Raw genomic sequence first — 21,923 nt, 5'->3', positions numbered from 1 at the left:
GGAGACTCCCCCGCTCCCCGGTGCCCTGCCGGGGGCGGCACCGGCACCCCCTGGCCCCCGTGGGCTGCCCTGGCTTGGTGGGGTGCTGGGAATTACCCCTTAGAGGCCCGGGCTGTGCCAGGCCTTGCCTGGAGGCGGCACTGCTGTGTCCGGCCTTTCTTTACGTGAAAAAAAGAGTGTCTTGGGAGGGAGGTTTGTCCTGGTGCTGCAGGACGGGCATCGCCCGGTGCCCTCTTTCCTCCACCTCCGACCCCATCTGGAATAACATCTGTCGGCCTTCCAGGCCAAGGGAAGCGTTTCGTAGGGAAAAGTGTGTTTCCGACAAACCCTGTCATTCTGGAATGAGGCTGAGACTTTGGGTTTCAAAGTTACCAACCAAGTAATTTGCAGAATTTGGCGACTTGGCGGCTCTAAGAATCTGGAGCTTTGATAATTAAATAATGGCTGTAACCAGTACAGTGAGTAAAGTCCTCTGTGCTTGCAGTTCTGCTGAAAATGCGGGTGTATGTTTTCCTCACCTGCTCTGTTTGTAAAACAAATGTACTTAATGTTTGTAGGGAATTAATATGAGAAGAGATCGGTTCAGCTCCCTGGCATTTTCTCCAGGCAGCACTTATTTCAGAGCGAGTCCGTTTTTTTTTTCTGTTGTGTACATGTTCACAGAAAGTATGCGGTGCATTTTCCTCTTCTTCTTACCAGAATCAATAATTGTGGTAAATCAGTATGGAGATGGAATAATTCAGAGGTATCTATATAAATGCAAAGGTCGGTGCAGCGTCATGGCTCGTGGCAGTGCCACAGCTGCTGAGACAGAGCAGGTACACAGTGTCTGTAGCCACAATTCCCTCTGGCTGCTGTCATGATAAAGCAGAACGGTAAAAGCCATCGCTGTTACTACAAAATAAACTATAAATGTTACTTCAGTATATCAGAAAAATATTAGTATGCTCCCAGACTAATCCTACATGAATAGCCATTTCTCGAACTGCTTGCGCTGTAGAAGTTCAGGGGCATGGGTGGGTTCACCCACACAGCCCTGTTTGTTTTCATTGTAAGTAAAAGCAGAAACTTGTCTGATGCATTGCATCTGCTTGGCTGTCGTATGTGCGTTGCCTGGCATTAGCATGGCAGTAATTGCTGATGTTTCTGAGTCTGCAGGTAGTCTGCAGGTCTTTTCATCTATGGATGATTCAAAAATTGGTGCAGTGTATTTTCTTTGATACTCAATGATCCCTTTCCAAGCCCTGCGCTTGCTACAGCAATTGAAAGGCAAAATTGCGAGTACTGAAGTATCTCCTTTTACATCATCTGCCGGTTTGCATTTTGCAGTTGATTTCTGCACTTGGATATACTGGCAGATAACATATGAAAGAAGTGTGGTACAGATGGAGCCTGTGATTGCAACTGGAGTCAGCCCGTTCAGGGTCAAATATACCTGCGCATGCTGGCTATCACACAGCGCCCATTTTCATCTTCTCTAAGGGAAGTAAAGTCACTACCGCTAGCTACAGAGATCTGCTAGTGCAACTGTCTTTCTATCTTTGTGTCAAAGATCAACTCATTCATTTTTATCCCTTTCCAGCATTATCTTCCAGGTACCCTGTTTCAGCATTCTCCATGTTGAAGATTGTTATATACTGACCAGCAGGCAGATTCACTGAGCTCTGGAGGCACCTTCAGTAGGCTGCAGTAGCTTCAGAGCTATCCGTTTCGTTAACTGGGCGTTGGGGACTAATTCCTGCACGAAGAGGCATAAGCAGTGTAGTCACAAGCCAGAAGGGAACACGACAAACAACTTTCTGCTATCTCATGATTGTAGATGGGTTAATGCTTGGCTTTTCATCTGTGCGCTGCCCCATGGAAGTCATTAGGTCCTACTTAGAGACTATAAAGGAAACAGGCGCTGAAGGTTACATGGTTAGTATCCTGAAAACTTCGTCCCCTGCAGGCACGCAGTATTCACTGACGGAGTTGTAGCCCCCTTTGTTACCATGGTGAAATCTGCAGCGAAGGATTAAGAAGTGGCGGATGAACTTAAAAACTGGGGTAACAGAAATGGCGAAGTAATGTAAAGTGCAAAATAAAGACTAATAACAATATCTGCTCTACTTTTAGGTGAAAACTAAAGGGGGGAGGTAAGATGAGCTCTGAGAGGTATTGTTGACCCAGAAAAGTGGGATGGCTGCAAGGAAAGCAAATGTAACCCTAAGGTGTATCAAGTAGGGTATTTTCAGTGGTTCACATGGAAAGTTTCATTGACCCTTGAGTATAATGTCATTTCAAATACAAACTACAGTTCTGGTCACTCCTATACAGGAAAAATGAATTCATATTCAAACTGGTGACATAATGTCAACAGAATAATTAAGGGAAGTGAAGAGTCTTCTGTCATAGGTGATTAAAAAGAGATTGGCTTGTTTAGCTTAGCAAAACAAAGCTTGAGACGGGATCTTATTTCCATCTGTAAACAAAATAGGAGTGTAGGAATAGGCAAAGAAAGAAAAAAGAACCACTGTTAATGCAAAAGAACATTACTGATAAAGGAGCATGTGGTGTAAAGTGGCCATAAATAAATGTAGATTGGAAATTAAAAGGTTTTTACTCAACTGATCAGTCCTCGTGAAAAGCTTCCCAACAGGAATCAAGAGGGATCAAAACCTGAAATCAGTTTTTAGTTGGATGTAGTTGGCTTGTCAAAGGGATTTTACGATGCAGTTACCTATAATAGCAAGGGACTGGTTCCTGTGCCCTTGCATTAATTTTCCACTGTGGAGGTTTTTCTCCTTCCCCCTCAAGCATCTGGGACTAGCCACTGTCAGAGAAAGACTAATGAGCTAAAAGGACCACAGGTGCAATCCAAACTAGCATTGAATAGTCCTGTTACTAACTTCAAATGTTTTAACACAGTGACTATATAGAGTTGAGGGGGATTAACAGCTCTCAGGGGTGATGAATACCCTGAACTGCTCTTAATTCTAAATGGGAAAAGCTAAAAACCTCCCGGGTTGGAAAAGAATGAGAGTCACCAGTGCACGAATGCTTTCCCACTTAGAAGGGATTTAAAAAAAAAAAAAAAAAAGGCTGTAGCAGCATTCAAATGAATATGCAAATGATAAGGTGCATTTGGAGTCATTTCAGTGCTATTATATCAGGGATGAGTGTGCCCCAGTGGTTTTAAAGCGAAGGTGGCACCCAACATACTGAAGATGGAAAATAAAGCAATGTCATTGTTTTCCTCGTCTACGGCAAATAATCATTTTAAGTGTTCAAAATCTTCTCCCATTCTTTGCAGGTGGATGCGTAGGTGAAGTCCTTCCTCTATTATTTCATTTCCTTTTTAGTGGAGAAATCAATAATGACTGTGTAATTACTTTCCTTATATTTGTTTATGTATGAAAACAGGTATATTTTTTGTAACGAAGCAACAATCACTGACGAATAAAGCTAAAATGATCCTACCCATAGATGGCAGTAATTGCTAGTAGTGCTGGCTGTCAGTGCCACTCCAATTCAAAGTCTAAGGACCCAGACAAGGTTTAAACCGATTGACCTGATCCTGTAAGTTGTTAAACAGCCGTTTCAGGGATCCTAAAATGGGGTCACGCACCAAGCTCCTTGTGGAAACCACCAGAATGCATCTCCCTGGAAGCTGGTTCAATTTCCAGAAAGAACCCTACTGTGAGTTCTTGAAGGAAGGAGGTATAATATTGATTCAAGTGCTGTGGTTGACAGCAATAAGAAAAGGCATTTATATTCAAATATTAAATCTTTCTATGTTCTCAACAGACACGTTTTACCTGCAGAATGAACAGATAAATACCACCTGTGTTTAAAGCTATCAAAGCTGAGTGCCTTACAATGGAGAACAATTTGGACCAATCCCCCTTCCCGCCAACCCAAGCATTACCTTGTATATAAAATATTGATGTATTCACCACCTTTGACTAAATAAAGGTGGGCTGAATCATTCTCATGGCACAGAAGGGCAGCAGCAGCTGCTCCTGATTGCCATATGCAGGAAGACAGAATTAAGGGAGGAAATTGTCCATAGGAGGTGTTACTTATTTTCTCTTTATCTTTACACATAGGGAATCATATAAGTTGCAAATAAGAATTTCATGTCCCCACAATCCTGGTCTTACTTCTTTCCTGAAGGAGTCCTGCAGTGGGATTTTCAGGCAGGACTTTCCTTGCAGCTTTTTAATTGCTCCTTGGAGATATGGCTCATACTGACAGAAGATTCAGAACAAAATATAATTTCCAAACAAGTGAAAAGGGGAGGAGTAGATTGGAGTTTTGGCATCATCCCTACAGGAAGGAAAGAAGCAAGGATGGTTATGCATTGGCTTTTTAATTTTCTGGAAATGTATTTGTTATTTACATTTTTTCCCCAGATATCTCAGGCAGGGCAGTGCAAATACACAAGACAAAGTCACCAGCCTATGTGTTCTTTGTAAGAAGGACATAATACGTTGTGAAGAGAATTAGGATCAGGAGCAGTGTGATGGCATATGCGAGGATGTGTAAGCAATCTGAGTGTGTTGCCAGCAGTTTTAAAAAGTTTTAACACTGTCATATGAGGGATAGTAATACTGTAGTGGCCTCTGTTGTATCAGGCATTGTATGCAGCACAGAAGGTGTGGGTTTGAGGGAAGATAGCAAGGAGGAGGCAGAGCAGAGGCTTTCTGGAGTGGTCTGGGGTGTCTTCTAGGCATAAATCTGTGAAAGAAAGTTTACAAGAGTCAGAAGGCAAAAATGTCCGTGGAGGGGACATGAACCTAAGCGGTGAGAGGAGGACAGAAGGGATGAACATAAAAGTGTGAAAAAACGGAGTGAGACCACGTTGTGAATATACCAGAGATACGGAGCTGAAGCTCTGTAGACTCTGTGGAACAACTGGGAGAGGGACATGGGATGCTGGAGGCATCAGAATAAGGGCCAAGGGGACTGGTGGTAGCAGAGACATTTTGAAAGGGGCTGAGGGGGTAAAACGGGTGTCAGGAAAACTTCGGGTTGTCATGTAAAGAAAGGAAGAGGCTGATGTAGGGAAGGGAAATGGAGGTGAAAAGTGGATGGCCATTACTTGCTGTTCATTATCCTGTGAGACAGTTAAGCAGTGAATCAATTATGATACCAAGCAATTGTGTAGATAATGAGTTAAGCAATGAAGCATTTATACAACAAATCATTTCTAGTATTAAATAAAAATGGGGAGAATCAACAGCAATATGAATCAATTATGCAGAGAACTATTACCAAAGTCAGTCAGTTAAGTAGAGAAACAGTTATACAGCAAGAGAATGAATAAATTAATTATGAAGTGGGACCATTATGTTGAGAATTAATTATGCAGCGTCTTCCTTTGTGGTAAGGGGCATGTCTGAGGGAGCTTCATGAAAAAAATCCAAAACAAAACCAAAAAAATAGATGTAAAACTAATGAAGATACAAGGTCTGCACCAGTTCTCAGTCACTCTTTTTATGACATCCTCTCCTGTGTCTCTTTGGGCTGGACTCACCCGTGTTGCAAAAGATGCTGAAGCCATTGCAGAAGCAGAGGAGAGGAAGACTGTTTCTCCACTGTGCTTCCTTCACTGGGAACGTGGATGTGAGATGAAGTAAGTTCAGAAATAACTTTGTGGTTCTGACATGTAGGATGTAGAAGGATCCCATGGTCTTTGGAGCCATCTAACCTGCACAGAGAGGATCAGGGCTCTTCATGGCCACAGGATTACTCAGGGTTGAACTTCTTGGCGTGCTTTCTACCTAAGAGCCATAAAGCTGGATTGTCCTCTGCTTTGCATCTGTTTCCACCTCTACAAAATAGGTGTCAACCATCAGCAAAGAAATGTTTCCATTTTGTCATATCTCTCTACTGGTATAGCTGGACAAAAACCAACCAGTCTTTTTGGACACGACACTCTCTGATTGTGTCCAATTTAAGCATTCTGCTTCAAGAGAAGGCTGCCTTACTTTAAACAGATAAAAATGCAAGACAGACCACAAGGTGGTGGAAAACAAATTTCCAAGTCTTCGTTCCTGCAGTAACAATGAGGTACACTGATTTATACGGTTGCCACAGTATGCTGTATCATTTTTTTATTTCCGTGTTTTTCACACTCAGAATAAAACAAAACAAAAACCCTGCAAGAGAGAAAGGAATCTGTAACATCCTTGAGATAGCAACACATTTTACCAGCTAAGTGCTCAAACCTCTTACCTAGACAACACTTCCATCTAATTCTGTGATAGATTGGCTCTATTGCTGGATCCAACCCAGAATAAATGCTGAATGAGATGTCTTCCAACTATTACCTGTTCCAAGTCTGGACACTAGTTGGATTCTTGAGGTGGCTGGCGTTCCCATTCCCCCACCCCACCAACATTAAGGTTGCTATTTCCCACAACAGCTCAGAAGAGCAGTTGTGAAGAGGTCTGTCTTACCTCAACACAACCTATAGCCTTCCGTTTGGCTGCCGCCTCAATGCAAGCACAGAATATTTAGGTCTAAAACATTTGTTTCATACAAATGAGTCGAGATGTATGTTCAAATGCAGGAATTATTGTCTTATCCAATGAGGTTTTAATGTCATATCTGTTGGTTAGAGAGGAAAACAGTGACATGGTATGTTTTAAGTTAGAGTGTTTGGGTTAATAGGATTGGTTTTGGTTAGCAATGAAATGCAAGGTTAAGATATAATAGTAATAATAACATAAACATTGTAATAACCATATGCTTTTAGCAAAAGTAATTGTGAAACTAATAACAGTAATTTCTTGATACATTTGTCAATATTGTTAAAAACTTAGAACAGAAATACATGAAATAGAAAAATGTGACATAAAAGTAAGTTTAAAGGAAAATGAGATCTGCTGGAGCAGAAGCAGGTTGATGTAGTTGGATACCATGACACCCTTTTTCTTTTCAGCCATGGTAAAAATGCGGTAAACTACTATTCTCATCTGACAATAGAGAATGTTAACTTCAGCACTTGGTATTTGCTATATCTGTGGTTTCCTGTCATCATTTCAGTGTAGCACGTCAGAATCAAACCTAGCACATGCAATTGGTATTAATTGCACCAGGTAATCGCTAAGGCAATGTAACAAGATCCTTATGTTGAGGTTCAGGGCTGCTGAAGTTAGCACTGCTTTTATGAGGACCTAGCTGCGCAACTGGGAATTAAGCAGATACATTATCCACCTAAGAATATAAACATTTCTATATGGAAAATATCCAGAGATGATAAAGGCAAGAGATACAATTTCAGCTGCATTAGTGTGCACCTTGTACATTTTTTATTTTGGAGGACTATGCTGGGGGAAAGCTGCCAGTCATTACTAAACGTTTCCTCTTTTTTTTCCTCTGAGATCTGGAAACAGTATTATTCAGACATTCACATAGGCACTTCATGATGGTCATTGCACCCACATATATAATTTTTATTAAGTTCATCAGGTCTCCAGGTCTTCTTAAAGGCTCCTGCAGCCTTTCAAGCCCTTTTTCTTTTTTTTTCTTCCATTGCCCTCCAACTGAGGAGAAAGCAGTTGCGCTACCTACGATGTGCTTTGAGAGGGCATGCTTTGTGACGCGGTCGCATGTTGGTGCCAAGGTCTCCCTCAGATGAGCATGCTTAGGAGAAGGAGGTTGAGAGAGGTCCTCCTTTCTCAGCTAAGGTAGAGGGACATGTGGGCCCCATTGGGATGGCCGGGATCTCCTGACCTCCAGCCTTGCAGATTGCCAGATTCTGCCTGAACATGCAGAGGTCCAATTAGTATTGGAGATGCTCCTCTTTTTATCTCCTAATGACCACCAATGCTCTAGGCCTCAACATTTGTGATTTCTTCATGAGATGGGCAGAAAGATTTTTCAGTGTATGCTGACTTCATTATTCTGCACAAAGTTCACATTTCCATTTCAGCCAGAAACTCAGTTTTGGGGAACAGGGCAAACCTGTGGCATGCACTATGCAAAATAGCTGAAACTGGCTGTTTGCTCTCAAAACAGGCTTTCAACACCATTAGTTTGTTTCTTTCACTGCTGCTTCTTTCCAGATATCATCGTCCCAGAATTATCTTCTATTAGATCTTTGGAGTCTGTTTGGCTGGATTTAATCTCATGTTGTTTTTTTAATGCAATATAATGTTAAACCTCCTTTATTTCTTATCCCGCCCCCGCCAATGTTTTAAGATGCTTGAAAGTGAAAGTAATGTACATACCTCAAGACAAAGATGCAAAAGCCCTAGATGTCTGCCATCGGAGTCTGAGTTGTAGGGACATCTGACATTGTAGATAACACTGTTGTTCTCTGCCAACACCAATCAGTGTTCAAAGACTTGTAAGGCTGTAGTGAGAAGGAGGAAAATTTGCCAACATGAATCCAGAGAGAAACTCATGATACAATCTTGTTTACAAAAATGTAGACAAGGGAGGATAAACAACCATGTTGCCTTTCCCATAACTCCTGTGTGGCTTTTTTTTTTTTTCCTCTTGGCATCAACCAATATATTGGACTGTAGTTACAGTTCAGGAAATTGCTTACCGTAGCTTAACTCTGACCTGCCTCCTAGCAACCTCCAGTAGTGGCAGATGTCTTTAATACACGTAGACTAGAGGCTGGCGCTGGACCCAAGGCTCTGTGGTTGATAATTAATAGTATCTTGCAGGATACTGTTAAATGTAACCTCTTGTTTAGTCCAAATAATTCTTTTTCCCTCCATGGAAAAAGGCAAACTCTGTAGTCTCGAGGTGACGAGTTTAGTACTCCATGGGAACTGTAGATTGACCGAGCTGGTTATGGAGATATTTTCTGTACAACTGCAATGTTTCAGTTCAGAAAACTTCAGCTTATAGGCTAAACTGACCGGTTAACTGACGCTGAAGAGCCATAAAGACATGGCCAACCCAATGGCCTCGAGGACATGCAACCAAACTCCTTCTAAGCCTGAAGGCATTATTTGTCTAAGAATGACCAATGACTCTGCAAACTGAAAAAGCCCAATGAGGTCCATAGTGTACCTTCTGAAAAGCCAGTTACCTGTGAATAAGTCACACAGACCTAATGAGGACTCAGAGAAGTCCTTCCAAGGGGTGGTGCACAGGCAAGGCAGACACAAGCATAAGTTACTTAAAAAATCCTAGATGTTATCTAGTGCTTTATTTCTTCTAATTATCACTTAATATGAGACCTAGTCATAGACTCCCCAAGGAGGTGACATAAATGCCAGAAACCAACTGAGCGTCTGGGCTGAGACTGGTTGCTCTACAGAGCACAGAAGACTCATCTAAAAATAGGGGACTTTCACCTCTACAGCTGACATGAAGAGTGATCCCTGCTGGGGTACACTTGGAGTGACTCACAGGAGGACTGAGATACAATTAACTTTATAACCATTAAAATGACATAAAAGCAATGCCCATTTAATTGGAAAAGCATTAACATGTCAACATCACCTAGAGCTTTCCAAAAATAAATATTGTGAAGCCAAAAAAAAGCGTCTTTGAATTGTGATAGATAACTGCTTAACTATTCAGAAAGAGAAAGGAAACTACTAGCAGCTAACCTCCATTTCTTTAGGATTTCAGTGGATTGCAATGCCTTTTTAAATAAAATGCACATTGCACAGAGAACGCAACTTCTCCCCCCTACCCTCAAGTTATTATAAATGAATACTGTGCCTGGGAGAAGAAAGTAACAGGTTTCCTTTTGTTAATGAACAATAGTCTAGCTTATAGCATTTCATAAGGTTTCCAGATGGAAGAAAGCAGTCCAATAAAAGATTTTGCATCAGTGAGGTCATTTGAGGACATAATTATCTGTGAAAGACATTGCTTTTTTGGCAATATATGAAAGCAGATTACAGTTCTGGGTGCCTAGTTTTTTGTGGGTTTTTTGAGGTAGGTCTTCCTTGCGTAGAAACCTTTCTCGCCTGTGCTGTTCTTTAAGTGACAATTTTTGTTGCATTTAAGAAAAGTACACATCGTAACAGATGGCAAAAATGCCATTGAATAATTTTAATAATAGCAGAAAGCTAATTGCTTGTCAGCAGAAAATTCCTTTCCTAGGACTGGCAGAAACCATACAGAACATCCATGTTGTTGCTGAAAGGCTCAAGCTAGTCGATTTTGTAAAAATCTGACAAGAGTAGTCTGTACATTCATATAAATACATGTAGGTAAGGTACAGCTGTTGAAATGAGTACCTAAATGATGTGAAATGCTGCCGGTGTGCCCAAATGAAATAACATAATTTAAGAAGATTAAATTACTTCACTTGTCACTTGTCCATCAGATGAGGAGAGGTACACTGGCTTTTGGAAGAGTTTTGTATTATTTTATACACACTGAAGACTTTCACTTTACATCTTTTCATTGCAAGTATCATGTAGAGATGCACTCTGCCTGCTGAATGTTAATGAATGCTCTTTTTGGCACCACTGCGAGAAATGGCAATATTATTATCATTCCTGTATTACAGATATAAAGCCCCTAAATTATAGTCAGTGACTAGTTTTTGGACATATTTTTCTCAACACAGTTGACATATGGAATATGTCCGTAAAATGGACGTATATTTCGTCAATACAGTCCCTACAGTTCAGTAGGCTAAGTAGAAACTCATTATCTGTTTAAGTTATCTCACTTTTGTTAAGGTTGCTGTGAATGGCTGAAGAAGTTTGAAATTTTTTGTTTTATACGCTTTTCTCCTGAAGGAATAGCAAACCGAGCCACAAGATCTCGTAAACCTCAGTTCAGTTCCTTAAACTTCGGACTTGCCTTTCTTACCATTGTAATGGGACTTAATGCCATTTCTGGGCATTGATTTGGTACTGGAGCAGGTTCCAGGTGTGGGAGTTTCAGTCCTGTGAAGTGCTCCCAGCTCCTGTTGCCCTACCTCCCATACCATACCTGCTGATGGTACCCACAACTGTCCAGTGCTGACCTTGAGGGGATGCAGTGGGGTCTCCGGCATCAGCAACGACTCTGCCTGGGTTGTCCATCTGAGCATCTCCTCTGAAATCCTGGCTGAGTGCTTCCTTATGTAGCTCATGACATCTGATGAATCACACCAGTTAAGTGAGACAGATGTGGATGCATTTTTTTTGTAAAAAAAAACAACAACCCAAGGTAAAAAGGTACTTTATACTTAAAACAAAACAAAAATACCCTAAATACCACTCCTAAGGAAGATCACTCAATTTGCAGTGCCTGACAAAACTAATCAGCCTGAATGACTAAGCCATTACATCTTTCCAGAGTACAATGCTGCGTTCACAAAGAACATCACCCAGAAGATAATTTTAAAACTTTCAGCAGAACTAGTTCCATAAAGTATTTAGATTTTTCATATAACTGTAATCCAAAGAAACGCTTTGAAATGCAACAGGAGCAGATAGCCATTATTTCTATCTTAGGAGAGACTCTAACCTAGTAATGACCCAATAATTTTTGCTCTATCTTTACTTTTATACACAGCTGTTGATGGGAAAATGATCTCAATATTTCATATCCAGTGTTAGTCTCGTCCTTTTTGTTTGATATAATGTTGGAGACACAAATAGCTGGAAGAATAGATATAATTTATTGATTGATAGGAACACAGAAGAGCAATATAGGGAATCTCACACACACACTGATATCACCCCTCTTTGCTGTGCCAAGGAAGTCACCTGAAATCCCATGTTCTTGCACAGAGCTTACATCTGTGCTTCAGGCTCTGGAACTCATCACGTTCTCACAGTCCGAAGGAGCTCATATCTGTTGACCCTATGGGTTCAGTTCAGTATAAAGACCCTCATTTTTCCCTGAACATGACTGTGATGGGGGCAGAATCTCACTGGTATAGAAATGCGATTCCAGCTTTTCATTTGCCAAGTGTATTTTTAACTACTTATTTTGAGTGGCTGCTCTGCACTTTGGTTTAGTGTTATTTTTATAAAGATAATTTGTAGCTGCGCAAAAGGTGCTGAGGGTGCACTTCCAGAACCCTTTTGTACGTATGCAAAAATAATGAATAAATAAATAAATGCTTCTTTCACATGACCTCATTAAGAGCAAAGCCAAATTCCTGCAAGAGAAAGCCAGCTGAGCAGAATTTTCCAAGTGCCTTTATTACGACATTGTTTCTATTCCCATTGCATCTCAGGGTCCTAGTCACAGACCAGGACATTACAATGCTAAGTACCACACAAAAATAAAAATGATATCTTTGCTCCAAGGGGCTTTTATAACAGCAGTGGTCGAAATGGAGCAGTGTCTGCCAGTAGGACCCAGGAGCATTTTTTCTGAGAGTGGAAGCATGTATCAGCACTTTCTTTTTACGCAGGCTCAAGGACAAATGGGATTGGCGCGATGACATCTGAAGTTCCATTTCAGCTACTGTGTATAAACTCATAAATGCTTCAGAAGAACCAAGCTGTACACTTGCTGTACTTTGAAGAGGTAAGTTAAAAACCAAATGCTAATCAGCCGACTATGCAGAGATGAAGTGGGGACAGTCAGCTCAGGTTTTCAAGTCAGCATTGCTGAGGGATTTTGCTTATGTAAACACTTGCGATCATGTTTTCTATGTCTACAACCATCTGAAATTTTGCATAGCTGCAGACTGAACATCTGCATAAATCTGAATGAAAGATTTAGAAAACAAATAAGAAGATTATGTTGCAAAACTGCATCTTTGTTGCAGCATTTCAGAGCTCAGACACAAAAAATCAGACACATTATATGAAACTAACAATACAAAATTGTGTTTTCAATACATATGATCCATCTGAATGTTAACTTTTATCACCTGTATCTTCAGGTTTGAGCTGAAGGTGACACACTGCTGGGAGCAAGGAAATCATTATGGGTTGTTAGGCTAGTACTGAAGACACTGCGTCGTTCCAATAAATGGACTATGTGGACACGTATTTGTGGAGGTAAAGGCGAATGGAGTCATTTCTCAAACTTCGTGGTGGCAGTGATGCAGATGAGCAGTATTGCTGGTGCCCCAAGGTTTCACTAGCCTGAAAGTGACAGCTGTGCTTTCATTAAGGAAAAAGGATTTAGCTCATGAATCCCTGCGGCAAGTGACACCTTTCACATTTGCAGGAGTGCAGGTGAGACTTCAGGGTCCTACAAGTTGAGCCTTTATTCAGGCATCCATGCCCAAGCCATGCCTGCACCTCAGGCCTTTTGTGATATCCTCCCAGGCTGTGATCGTGCCCTGCCACGTGCCCTTCCTCATGTATGTAACATGGAGCTAGAGAAATGCATGTGACTTGAGGCAACAAAGGAGGAAAACAAGCACGTCTCTTTTGTATCAAAAGGAAAAAAAAAGTCTCTGTAAGGTGATTTTACATATTGATTATTCCTTGGCAAGATACATATGTTGTTAAAATGACAAAATCACACCTGTCATTGGCTCCCACAGCCACTCAGGTGGGACATACCTGCTGGAAAATAACCTCCCTCCCTCCCTGTGTCCTGCTTTCTTTACCTCCCGTGAGTTTGGGGGAATGATTTTAACAGGGGAGTAAAGACACAAGCCTGATAGCTGGGAGCCTGGAAAGCAGGGAAGGACTAGAAAGGGAGCGACAGATTTAAAAGGCTGCTGTTTCAAAGTTCAGCCTCTTCTCTTTACCTAACTAACACCTAAAGTCCTCTGTGGTATTGGGCCCCATTTCCAGAAAGTACAACTAAATGCAAAGACAGTTTCTACAAAAATCTCAATTTTTACCCAATTGGGTAAAATGGAAATATTTTTTGATTGACCGGAATCAAAACTTTTTTGTTAAAATAAATCAGAGTACTTCATTCTAGATCAGAGCAAGATACATTTGGGCTGTTAATACTAATGTCCTGCATCAGCCAGTTTATCTCTAGATCAGGATCTTTGCCTAGATTAAACCCCTGTACTGTACTATAATTTGCCTGTAGATTGCACCAGCACTGACAATTTTGTTAGCTGGAGCATGAACGGAGGGAAGGGAATGAGGGAAAGGAGGCCCTTGGGCAGAACAGCCGTTCAGGTGGGCACTGTTTCGTTTTGGGAGCGTTGAAACTTTTCAGTGGAATTAAAATGCAGCTGGAATTGTTTTTTGAATGCTAGAAGTGCAGCTTGGAAATAACTGGTAGGTTAAAACTGCCAATGAAAAGCCATGGACATTTGCAGCAATCCAACAGACTGGAGTCTTTCTGAGAATGAGCAAACCCCCCCATGTTTTAAATACAGTGAAAATACCAGGCAAATATATCTCTGTAGCTTTTTCCTGGCACTTTCTCTCATCAACCAGCTAGTAATATTTGTGTTCATACCCGATGTGCAATTTTTCCCAAGGATATCTCTTTAAAAAGTGGTTGTGTTTAAAAATATGGTTGAAATTAATGACTCACGAGCAAATATCAGTAGGCCCCTATTTCAGGGTGTCAATTAGATGTCTACTTTTGTACTGCTGGGGTGGTTGACAACATGCAGTTGAAATCACTACTGGCCTCCTTTGCTTCTTCCTCCATTAGCTTCTATTGTCTTTAACGTAAGCCTCAGTAATTCTTCCACTGATCTGAATAAATAATAATTACAGTTCAGTAATCCTTGCTATAGCATAGCCTAATTAGTCTCTGTAGCTGACTGAAGCTTTTTAATCATGAAGATAGACGTGAATTAAATATGGGATAAACAAAAAAACCCCCACAAAACAGCTTTCCCTCCAACATAATAAAAATGTTTCTCAAGGAACTATGAAAAAAAAATTACTATTTTAAAAAGCATTTTACTTCTTTTCCTGGGTGATTGCCAGTTCTTAATTTGTTGACATTTTTATTTTGCCCTCTTGGGTCTCAATTGGAAAATGGACCATGGCTTGAAATGTAGATAACATTTTTATCCTTAAGTAATCTTCTCCTAGGAATGATGCTGCATGCATAAAACATCTTACATACAATAGACCAAACTAAGCTCTTGTACGAATCTATTAAAGTCAATGGAGTTACACTAAGAATGAATTGGGCCCAATGAAGTATTTTGGAGAATAATGTGAAGCCTATCAGATTACGTACAAGAAAATAGAACACCAGTGCTGCACAGTTGGACAATTTAATCCTATTTTCATTTTGGCTTGAGAGCTTCTTGGTTGCTCATTTCTATTCTGCATAGGTTTTTATACCGCAGTCATCATCACAATAACTAGCTACCTTCCAATAATGCATTAAATAGTGTGACTAACATCTGGTACATGTTTGTTTTCCCCAATGCACTGGAAAGTTCTGTTTACAATGAATCATTATCAGGAGGAAAAGGTATTTGTCCATTAAGACTATTAAAAAAAGGGAGTAGCGTTTTTCACACAGAGAATGAAATACTTAGGGGGGAAACACAATTCTTTTCTACACTTCATAAGTACAGATTTAGACTTACAATGTTTATAAAGTACTTTCTGCCGATGTCTCAGAAAGAACACTTTGCAGCACAAATACATTCATAATGCCTTTCTGGACCCTGAATTGTTTCAAGGCAAAATCTTGTGAGAAGAGGCTGAGTTGTCAAGTTAGTAGGGATCAAATTGGCTCACCGCCTTGTGGAAGATGCTTGGCCATTTCCGAGACTGGCAAGTTGACAGCAGAGCAGGAGGGCAGAGTTTAAGTCTCGGCTCATGAGGTGCTCAAGTGCCAGCTGGAATAGACCAGCAGGAGTGTGAATGCTGCCGCTCTTCATCCAGAATGGGAAGGAGTTGAGTAAACCATTCACACAACGAAATGGGAAATAAAGGAGAAGTTGGGATTTGAGCAATCCCCTGTATGAATCAGTAGCGTATGTTTCTCGAGACACAGAAAGAAAACTTAAAAAATAAAAAAGAGGTTAAGAAGCAATGAAAGAGAGCAGGAATACCATGTTGCATTAAGTGGCTTAAAGCCATGTGTGCATTCAAGCCTCAGGGTCGGTTCTTTCGATACATCTAACAGATAAATCATGCTGTTGTTTGATCATCTACATTTGAAGTATTAAAATGAAGTATGAATCCTAGCAAGCACAGGAGTTGTTACTCCCTAATTTGAATTCAGTTGAGTAGCATCTGTGCAGAGAAGCTAATTGCACAGATTATTCCATGGTCTTTATATGAAACATTTCCTCTTTTCTATTTGAGCAACGAGGCTTTTGTTAGCTCTGCAGATAACCATAGTTCAAATTCATGCCTATCAGTAGCATCTTCTTTTGGGTTTGTTGGTGTTTTTTTTTTGGTCAGGTGTTTATGTGAGTTTGATTCCATCTTCTTTCTCCTAACAGTCATTTCCTTGGATAAGAGTGTTTCTGTTCCAGCTCTTTCATCATGCACCGCTTCTCCCTGCAGGGTTCAGGGGCTCCTGTGCATCCCATCTCTGTTACTGCAAAAGTTTCTGTTGGCTTTGGGTTCTCTGCAATGATTTATTTCAGTAAGATTTTTAAAAGGCAGTCATTTAAACAGAAATAAAGGTAGAAGAACTGGGAACCTGAAATGCAAGTTGAAGTTGCCTCCAGACTAATCCATCTTGGAAGAGTGTCCGGGACTGGTTCAAACCACTCCGATGAGCTGTTGTCTTGGAGGATGCATCGATACAAGTTTTTTCATCTGGCAGTTTACACTGAATAATTAACGGCCCTGGAAATCCGTGTGTGTGCTCTTCTAGCAGGCAGAATTAGTCCAGATCCTGAGGAGGTGGTCAGCAGCTGAGGAATATTGGCATAACAAAGAAACTGACACTGATGAACTGACACTGCGGCAGCAGTGGCTTTCTCTCCTAATCATCTCAGTTACACTACTGCAACTCCAAAGATGCCAGAGAGCACAGAAACTTGCTTGAAGACATTTATAGCATCCACACTGAAATCTTGCAGTCAGTACTTTCAAATGAAACATGCACGTACTTCAGACAAACTGTGATTTATTTCAATAGTACCTGTACCTTTGAATCCTATATTTTGTCATTGAACCAATCCGCACAATCAGTGTTCATAAACATTTGTGATAACCGCTATTAATGTTGCATTAAAACAGGACCAGAGTCTGTTATTGGCAATGTGAACCTGTTCCTCTTCACTTCTGAGGGAGCTGCAAAGACAGAACACCCAGCTCAAACTGCCTTTCTTACTCACTTTTAGCTTAATGCCTTTTTCCTGTTTATTATTCTCCCATTCATGTACATTCTTCTCCTTACTCTAAGAATTATATTGATCATGCGTTGTAGCTAGAAAGAGCCACTGTTGCATCTTGCATTGTATTTATCCCAGGAGCCTGCTGGCAAAAGAACCAGACCAAATTCTTAAACTGAATTCAGAAGTATTAAGCTCAAGGCAGGACCGTTGCAAGAAACAATTAGAACCCATTTTGAAAAAGCAAAGACATAAAAACAAAGTAGAGCAGACAGACTAAATTGGCTTTTATTCCCTGCACTCCAGCCCCTGCTTTTTGATCTGTGACTCTTCAGTGAGGTAAAAGAAAGTTTTTTATCTAAAATATCCCTATCATTTAGGCACTATAATAACCTGCAATCTACAGGCTTTCAGGACTCGGACAGGTTAGGTAACTGCCTTTTGTTCAGCTCCTCATTTTCTATGATGTTCATTCTAAGCACCTAAGACAGACTGTCACAGAAATCTATAGGCTGATTTCTATTTGAGCTGAATTAGACAATGCTAAGTGCTGTAAACATGTCTATTACTATCTTTAAAGATCTCCGTAATGAGCAGCAGTATATCAATGATTTACAACTCTTCTGTTACCATCATCCACGTTAATAAAGGACTCCAATATCATTTCCATCTCTTGTCAAAAGCATTTTGTTTTCACACGTTCCATGTAAAATTGGATGATGAATTGTAAAAGGCAAACAAACTGGGGCCAGGTGGATAGATTTATCTTATCATAATATTGTGACAGCTTACTTAATAATTTTATTGCTTGAACTGTGAAGATTGTATTGTACGGCTGCAGAAACACGGCAGAAAGCTTTAAGAATGCATGATGGCAGTTAGCACCTGTAGAAGGTAAAGATGCTTTGTATTGCTGCTGTAGTTTTAAGGGGGAAAAAAAAGGATGATCTAAAAAATCCCCCAAAGACTCATTAAGCAGTATTCTATTTGAGCATTAGTGTATTGTGCTAAATTTACTTGCTAATTTTGATGTCAACAGCAACTAGTACTAACGAAAAGCTTATGCAACATCAAAGTTTAGTAAAATAAAAATTAAAAAAATCAGTTTAAAGAGTTAGATTACACCAAACTGTAATTACTACTCCAAGATAACACAAGACTCTAATTAACAGTTCAGTGTTACAAACACTATCAAAAGGCAACAGAGGAAACATTTACAGTATGTACAAACACCATTGCTAGCAAGGTTTTAATCTCATGTGTTTTTTCCCTTCTACTAGTGGTTCAAATGGCTTAGATAAACTAGATGCCAGTAGGGAAATCTGACCAGATTAATGTTATCTACCGTGTCCCAGTTCAAGATGTGTCTTAAGCTGCTGCTTAAATTCTCCTCTCTATAAAGAGAAATTTCCTAAACATATGCTTGACAATAACATGTGCTAAGACCACATTTTGTACAGCAGCACACACATGAATATTTTCCTGACTTGGAGCCAGAAGGATATCATCGTCATTTTAAACCCTTCCAATCAAGGCGAATAAGAGTTTAGAGTCACCTCGCTAACAGGAATGTTATAGTATAAACCACAATTCTGTCTAAACCAGATCAAATATAAGGAAGACAATACATATTCATGTGTGGTCAGGCCCTATGGGGACATTACTATGAAGATTCAGGGCTGATCTGGTGTCTACAAGATTGAGAATTTCCTGCATTTTATGGAACTTTTAATTATTTGTGTTTAAAAAAGATGGCAAGGGATACCTGTCTTAACAGAGGGGCACTGTGCTGGACAATAAATTTGAAGTGAGAGGGGAGCTCATCAAAGCAAAGACAGCTGGAGGCCTACTACAGTCTTATCTAATGTAGCAGACTGCACAAAACCCATATTCAAACAAATATTCCAGAAGGAATTGCTGACCCTGAGGAATTCTTCCCATCCAGGGCGATACTCCTTTCCAACTCCTTTCCAGATCCCACTATGGGCTTTCAATACTGCTGGACAATGCATGCTACCATTTTGCCTGAGAGAAGTGGCAGGGCATGCGGACATATTCAGTAAAGTAATTTAGAAGGGTAAAAGCAGTGCTCAACAAGGAGAAACTACATCCCAGCTGCTGGAGGACTCGCCCCTGAAGACCCACAGCGCTCAAATCTGTCTCCATCTCTTTTCAGTTTCCCTTTTCAGTTTCAATGCAAGCTGGCCAGACAGCACGGGCAAAAGCACTGGCAGCAGAGGGAAAATCATTTACCGTATACATGGATGCCCGTTATCAGTAAGGACCAGTTCTTGTGTGGGATTGGGTCGTGGGAGAGGAATCCCTGAGTCGGGCAGATCCCACGAGGCTGGGAGTGGGAAGCTTTCTGAGGATAGTGCAGCTACAGTGCTGCCTTCACCAATTAACTGCCTCGGCTCGTATGGTACAAGTCACTGATCCTAAATTGCATCATTTTGCTTCGCAGTGTTTGTATGTGTACATTGTCATGCTGCAGCTTTTGTACTTACTGCTTTCTGCCACTGCTGGCTCAGAGGTTGCCCCATTCTGGTGGGCAATGATCTGGCTTCAGCCGTTTATACCCGTGTCATCTCTCCATTGAGATGCAGCTGCCTGATGCAGGTGGGGAGGCAGCCACTGGTGCTTGGAAAACCTCCTTAGGTTGTGATGGGTCTGTGCTAATACAGCAGGTCCCCTCAGCAATCTAAATTTTGCCTCCCTGATACTCTCTGCTGCCTTACCTAAAATACTATCCTGAGTGTTGGATTTCCAGATTTGCTATTCATGGACCCCATGGTTTACGCTAACTGGAAGTTTACCCAAGACCAGTTTGTTGAGGTCCCTTTTCCAGCACCACGGAAGTTTCCCAGAGCAAGACTCAGCCGGGTTGGGGGCTGACCTTCCCTCACGCCTCCTTCTGGGGTCTAACAAGCTGCTCTGGGAAGGCACCTTCCCATCCACTGCCTTCGTCCTTCACAACTTGCTGCTGCAGCTGCAAGGTGCATTTCTTTGACTTTGTTGTCTTTAATATTATCATTATCTTGTATGTTGTGTTTATGCTTATGCTGGTGGGTTTTAATTTTCACCTGTTAGATGTGGCAGGTACCCTATACGTTCATTCCCCAATCCAGAGAAAAGAAATGAGAAAAACCCATCAGCGACTTCAGTAACATCAGGCACTTCACATACTGCTGGAAGGCATAACTTGGTGTGGTGTTGTGCCCAAGAGCAGAGGGAGTGTACACCTTCCCACACCCAAGGAAGCCGTATGCCCCACGCTGGTCTGGGGAGCATTTCTCCATTTGGCAATCCAGCCGTGATGGGGACTGGTGTGGTTTTTGGCACCAAAACCTGCCCTCTTGATGTGCTAGTTTTAATTTTAATTCTCTCCTTGTTATCCTACAGCGTTCCCTGAAAGATTTCATGCCACGACACAGCTCAGATAAATCACTGGTCCTACCTGTATCTTTGCTCACTGAACATGAGCTACCCCCTCTGGTTTGCAATTAAGGCGCTACAGTGGGACCAATAGCAGGAGCTTCTGGCACGCTGAGCTACTGAACCTTTTGTCAGCTTGAGGAATTCAAAGGCGAAGTCATACAACAAAGCAACTGGAAGAAAAAATACTCATGAAAGTCTCTTTCAACAGCCGTGTTCATATGTTAAAAGGACTATGTAAAGTTGAAAGAAAAAAATACATACCTGAAGTATTTTTAACATAGTTTGCTACGTACAGTAGATAAATTGTCAACTTGAAAGGATTTAAAATATTTTAACTGGTTTGATCTGCAGTTTTGCCTTTTCTCTATTCCTTCTGGTATTTGATGGTTGAAATAGAGGACTTAATTGTGACTTGCCTGCAGATAAGATATCTATCAGTATTTTTTGCACAAGCACATTACTGGTTAGGATGTCCGTACTGGGAGCAGGGGGGAAAATTTGTTGTCCGTTGTACAGACTGAACTGTATTCCCTTTGCAAAAAATAGTAGGTCCATGGATCCAGAAGAGTTTCACTCACATCAGGAACTTAAAAGAGGCAAACATATTGCCATTGTTATGCATATACTTTTTTCAAACCAACCACATCTGCCCTCACTGTGTCCTTTAACGCTTGAGACTCTGCATGGTGGCTTTAAATAACTTTTAAAATGTAATTTTCACATTCTTGTTTGTTTTGACTGATTTCTCAATACCATATAAAGTAGTTGCCAGAAACAATCCTTCTCTGTCAGATAAAGGCACCAAAGTAAACATCCCTTGATTTGTGCTTGGCAGCACTTGAAGAAAACCCATGTCAATAGGAAATTTCTTTTACTGCTGAAACAAATGGTTATTAAATAAATATTAGGTGATTTTTTTTTCAGGAGCATGCAACCCCTATAGGGTATTTTTTCTAGTAGATTTTTCCATTTATGCTTTTACCTTTACCTTGGCTTTTTCCTTTACCATAAAGACTATGGAATATTTCAATAATTCAGAGACAAAATTGTGGTGGGAGCACTGGGTAGCACTGTGTTCACCTTCAATCCATACGTCCTGAATGCCAGGTCGGTTAGTGCAAATCATAGAATCATAACCTCCACCTCCCAGTTTTGCCTCCCCACCATGCAGTCCTCCCTGCTCATCACACATCGCTGTCCCCCCCGGAGCCATGGCTCCCGCTCAACCACTTCACCCACTTCCCTTCGCTTCCCTGCGGATGCTGCCCAACTCCTCCCAAGTAGCGAAGCGCTGGAGCAACAGCATCCACGTTATCCTGTTTGCTCTGTCCTCGTTTAGAAACCACCACCGACCAGCACACGAGGAGGTTTGACGTCG

The 21,923-nt window shown here is 41.0% G+C and overlaps 1 protein-coding gene across 1 annotated transcript in view; it reads right to left on the bottom strand.

Moving 5' to 3' along the window:
* Window positions 1-1,014, bottom strand: part of MCUR1 (mitochondrial calcium uniporter regulator 1) — a 17,133-nt gene extending 16,119 nt beyond the window's left edge. Inside the window, exon 1 of the mRNA XM_009895810.1 lies at window positions 966-1,014. Within this exon, the coding sequence (XP_009894112.1) occupies window positions 966-1,014 (49 nt within the window). The remainder of the gene's footprint in view (window positions 1-965) is intronic.
* Window positions 1,015-21,923: the final 20,909 nt, after the last annotated feature.

Source organism: Charadrius vociferus, unplaced genomic scaffold (genome assembly GCF_000708025.1).
Source record: "Charadrius vociferus isolate BGI_N301 unplaced genomic scaffold, ASM70802v2 scaffold422, whole genome shotgun sequence".
NCBI lineage: Eukaryota > Metazoa > Chordata > Aves > Charadriiformes > Charadriidae > Charadrius > Charadrius vociferus.
This window is presented reverse-complemented; position numbering and strand designations above follow the sequence as displayed.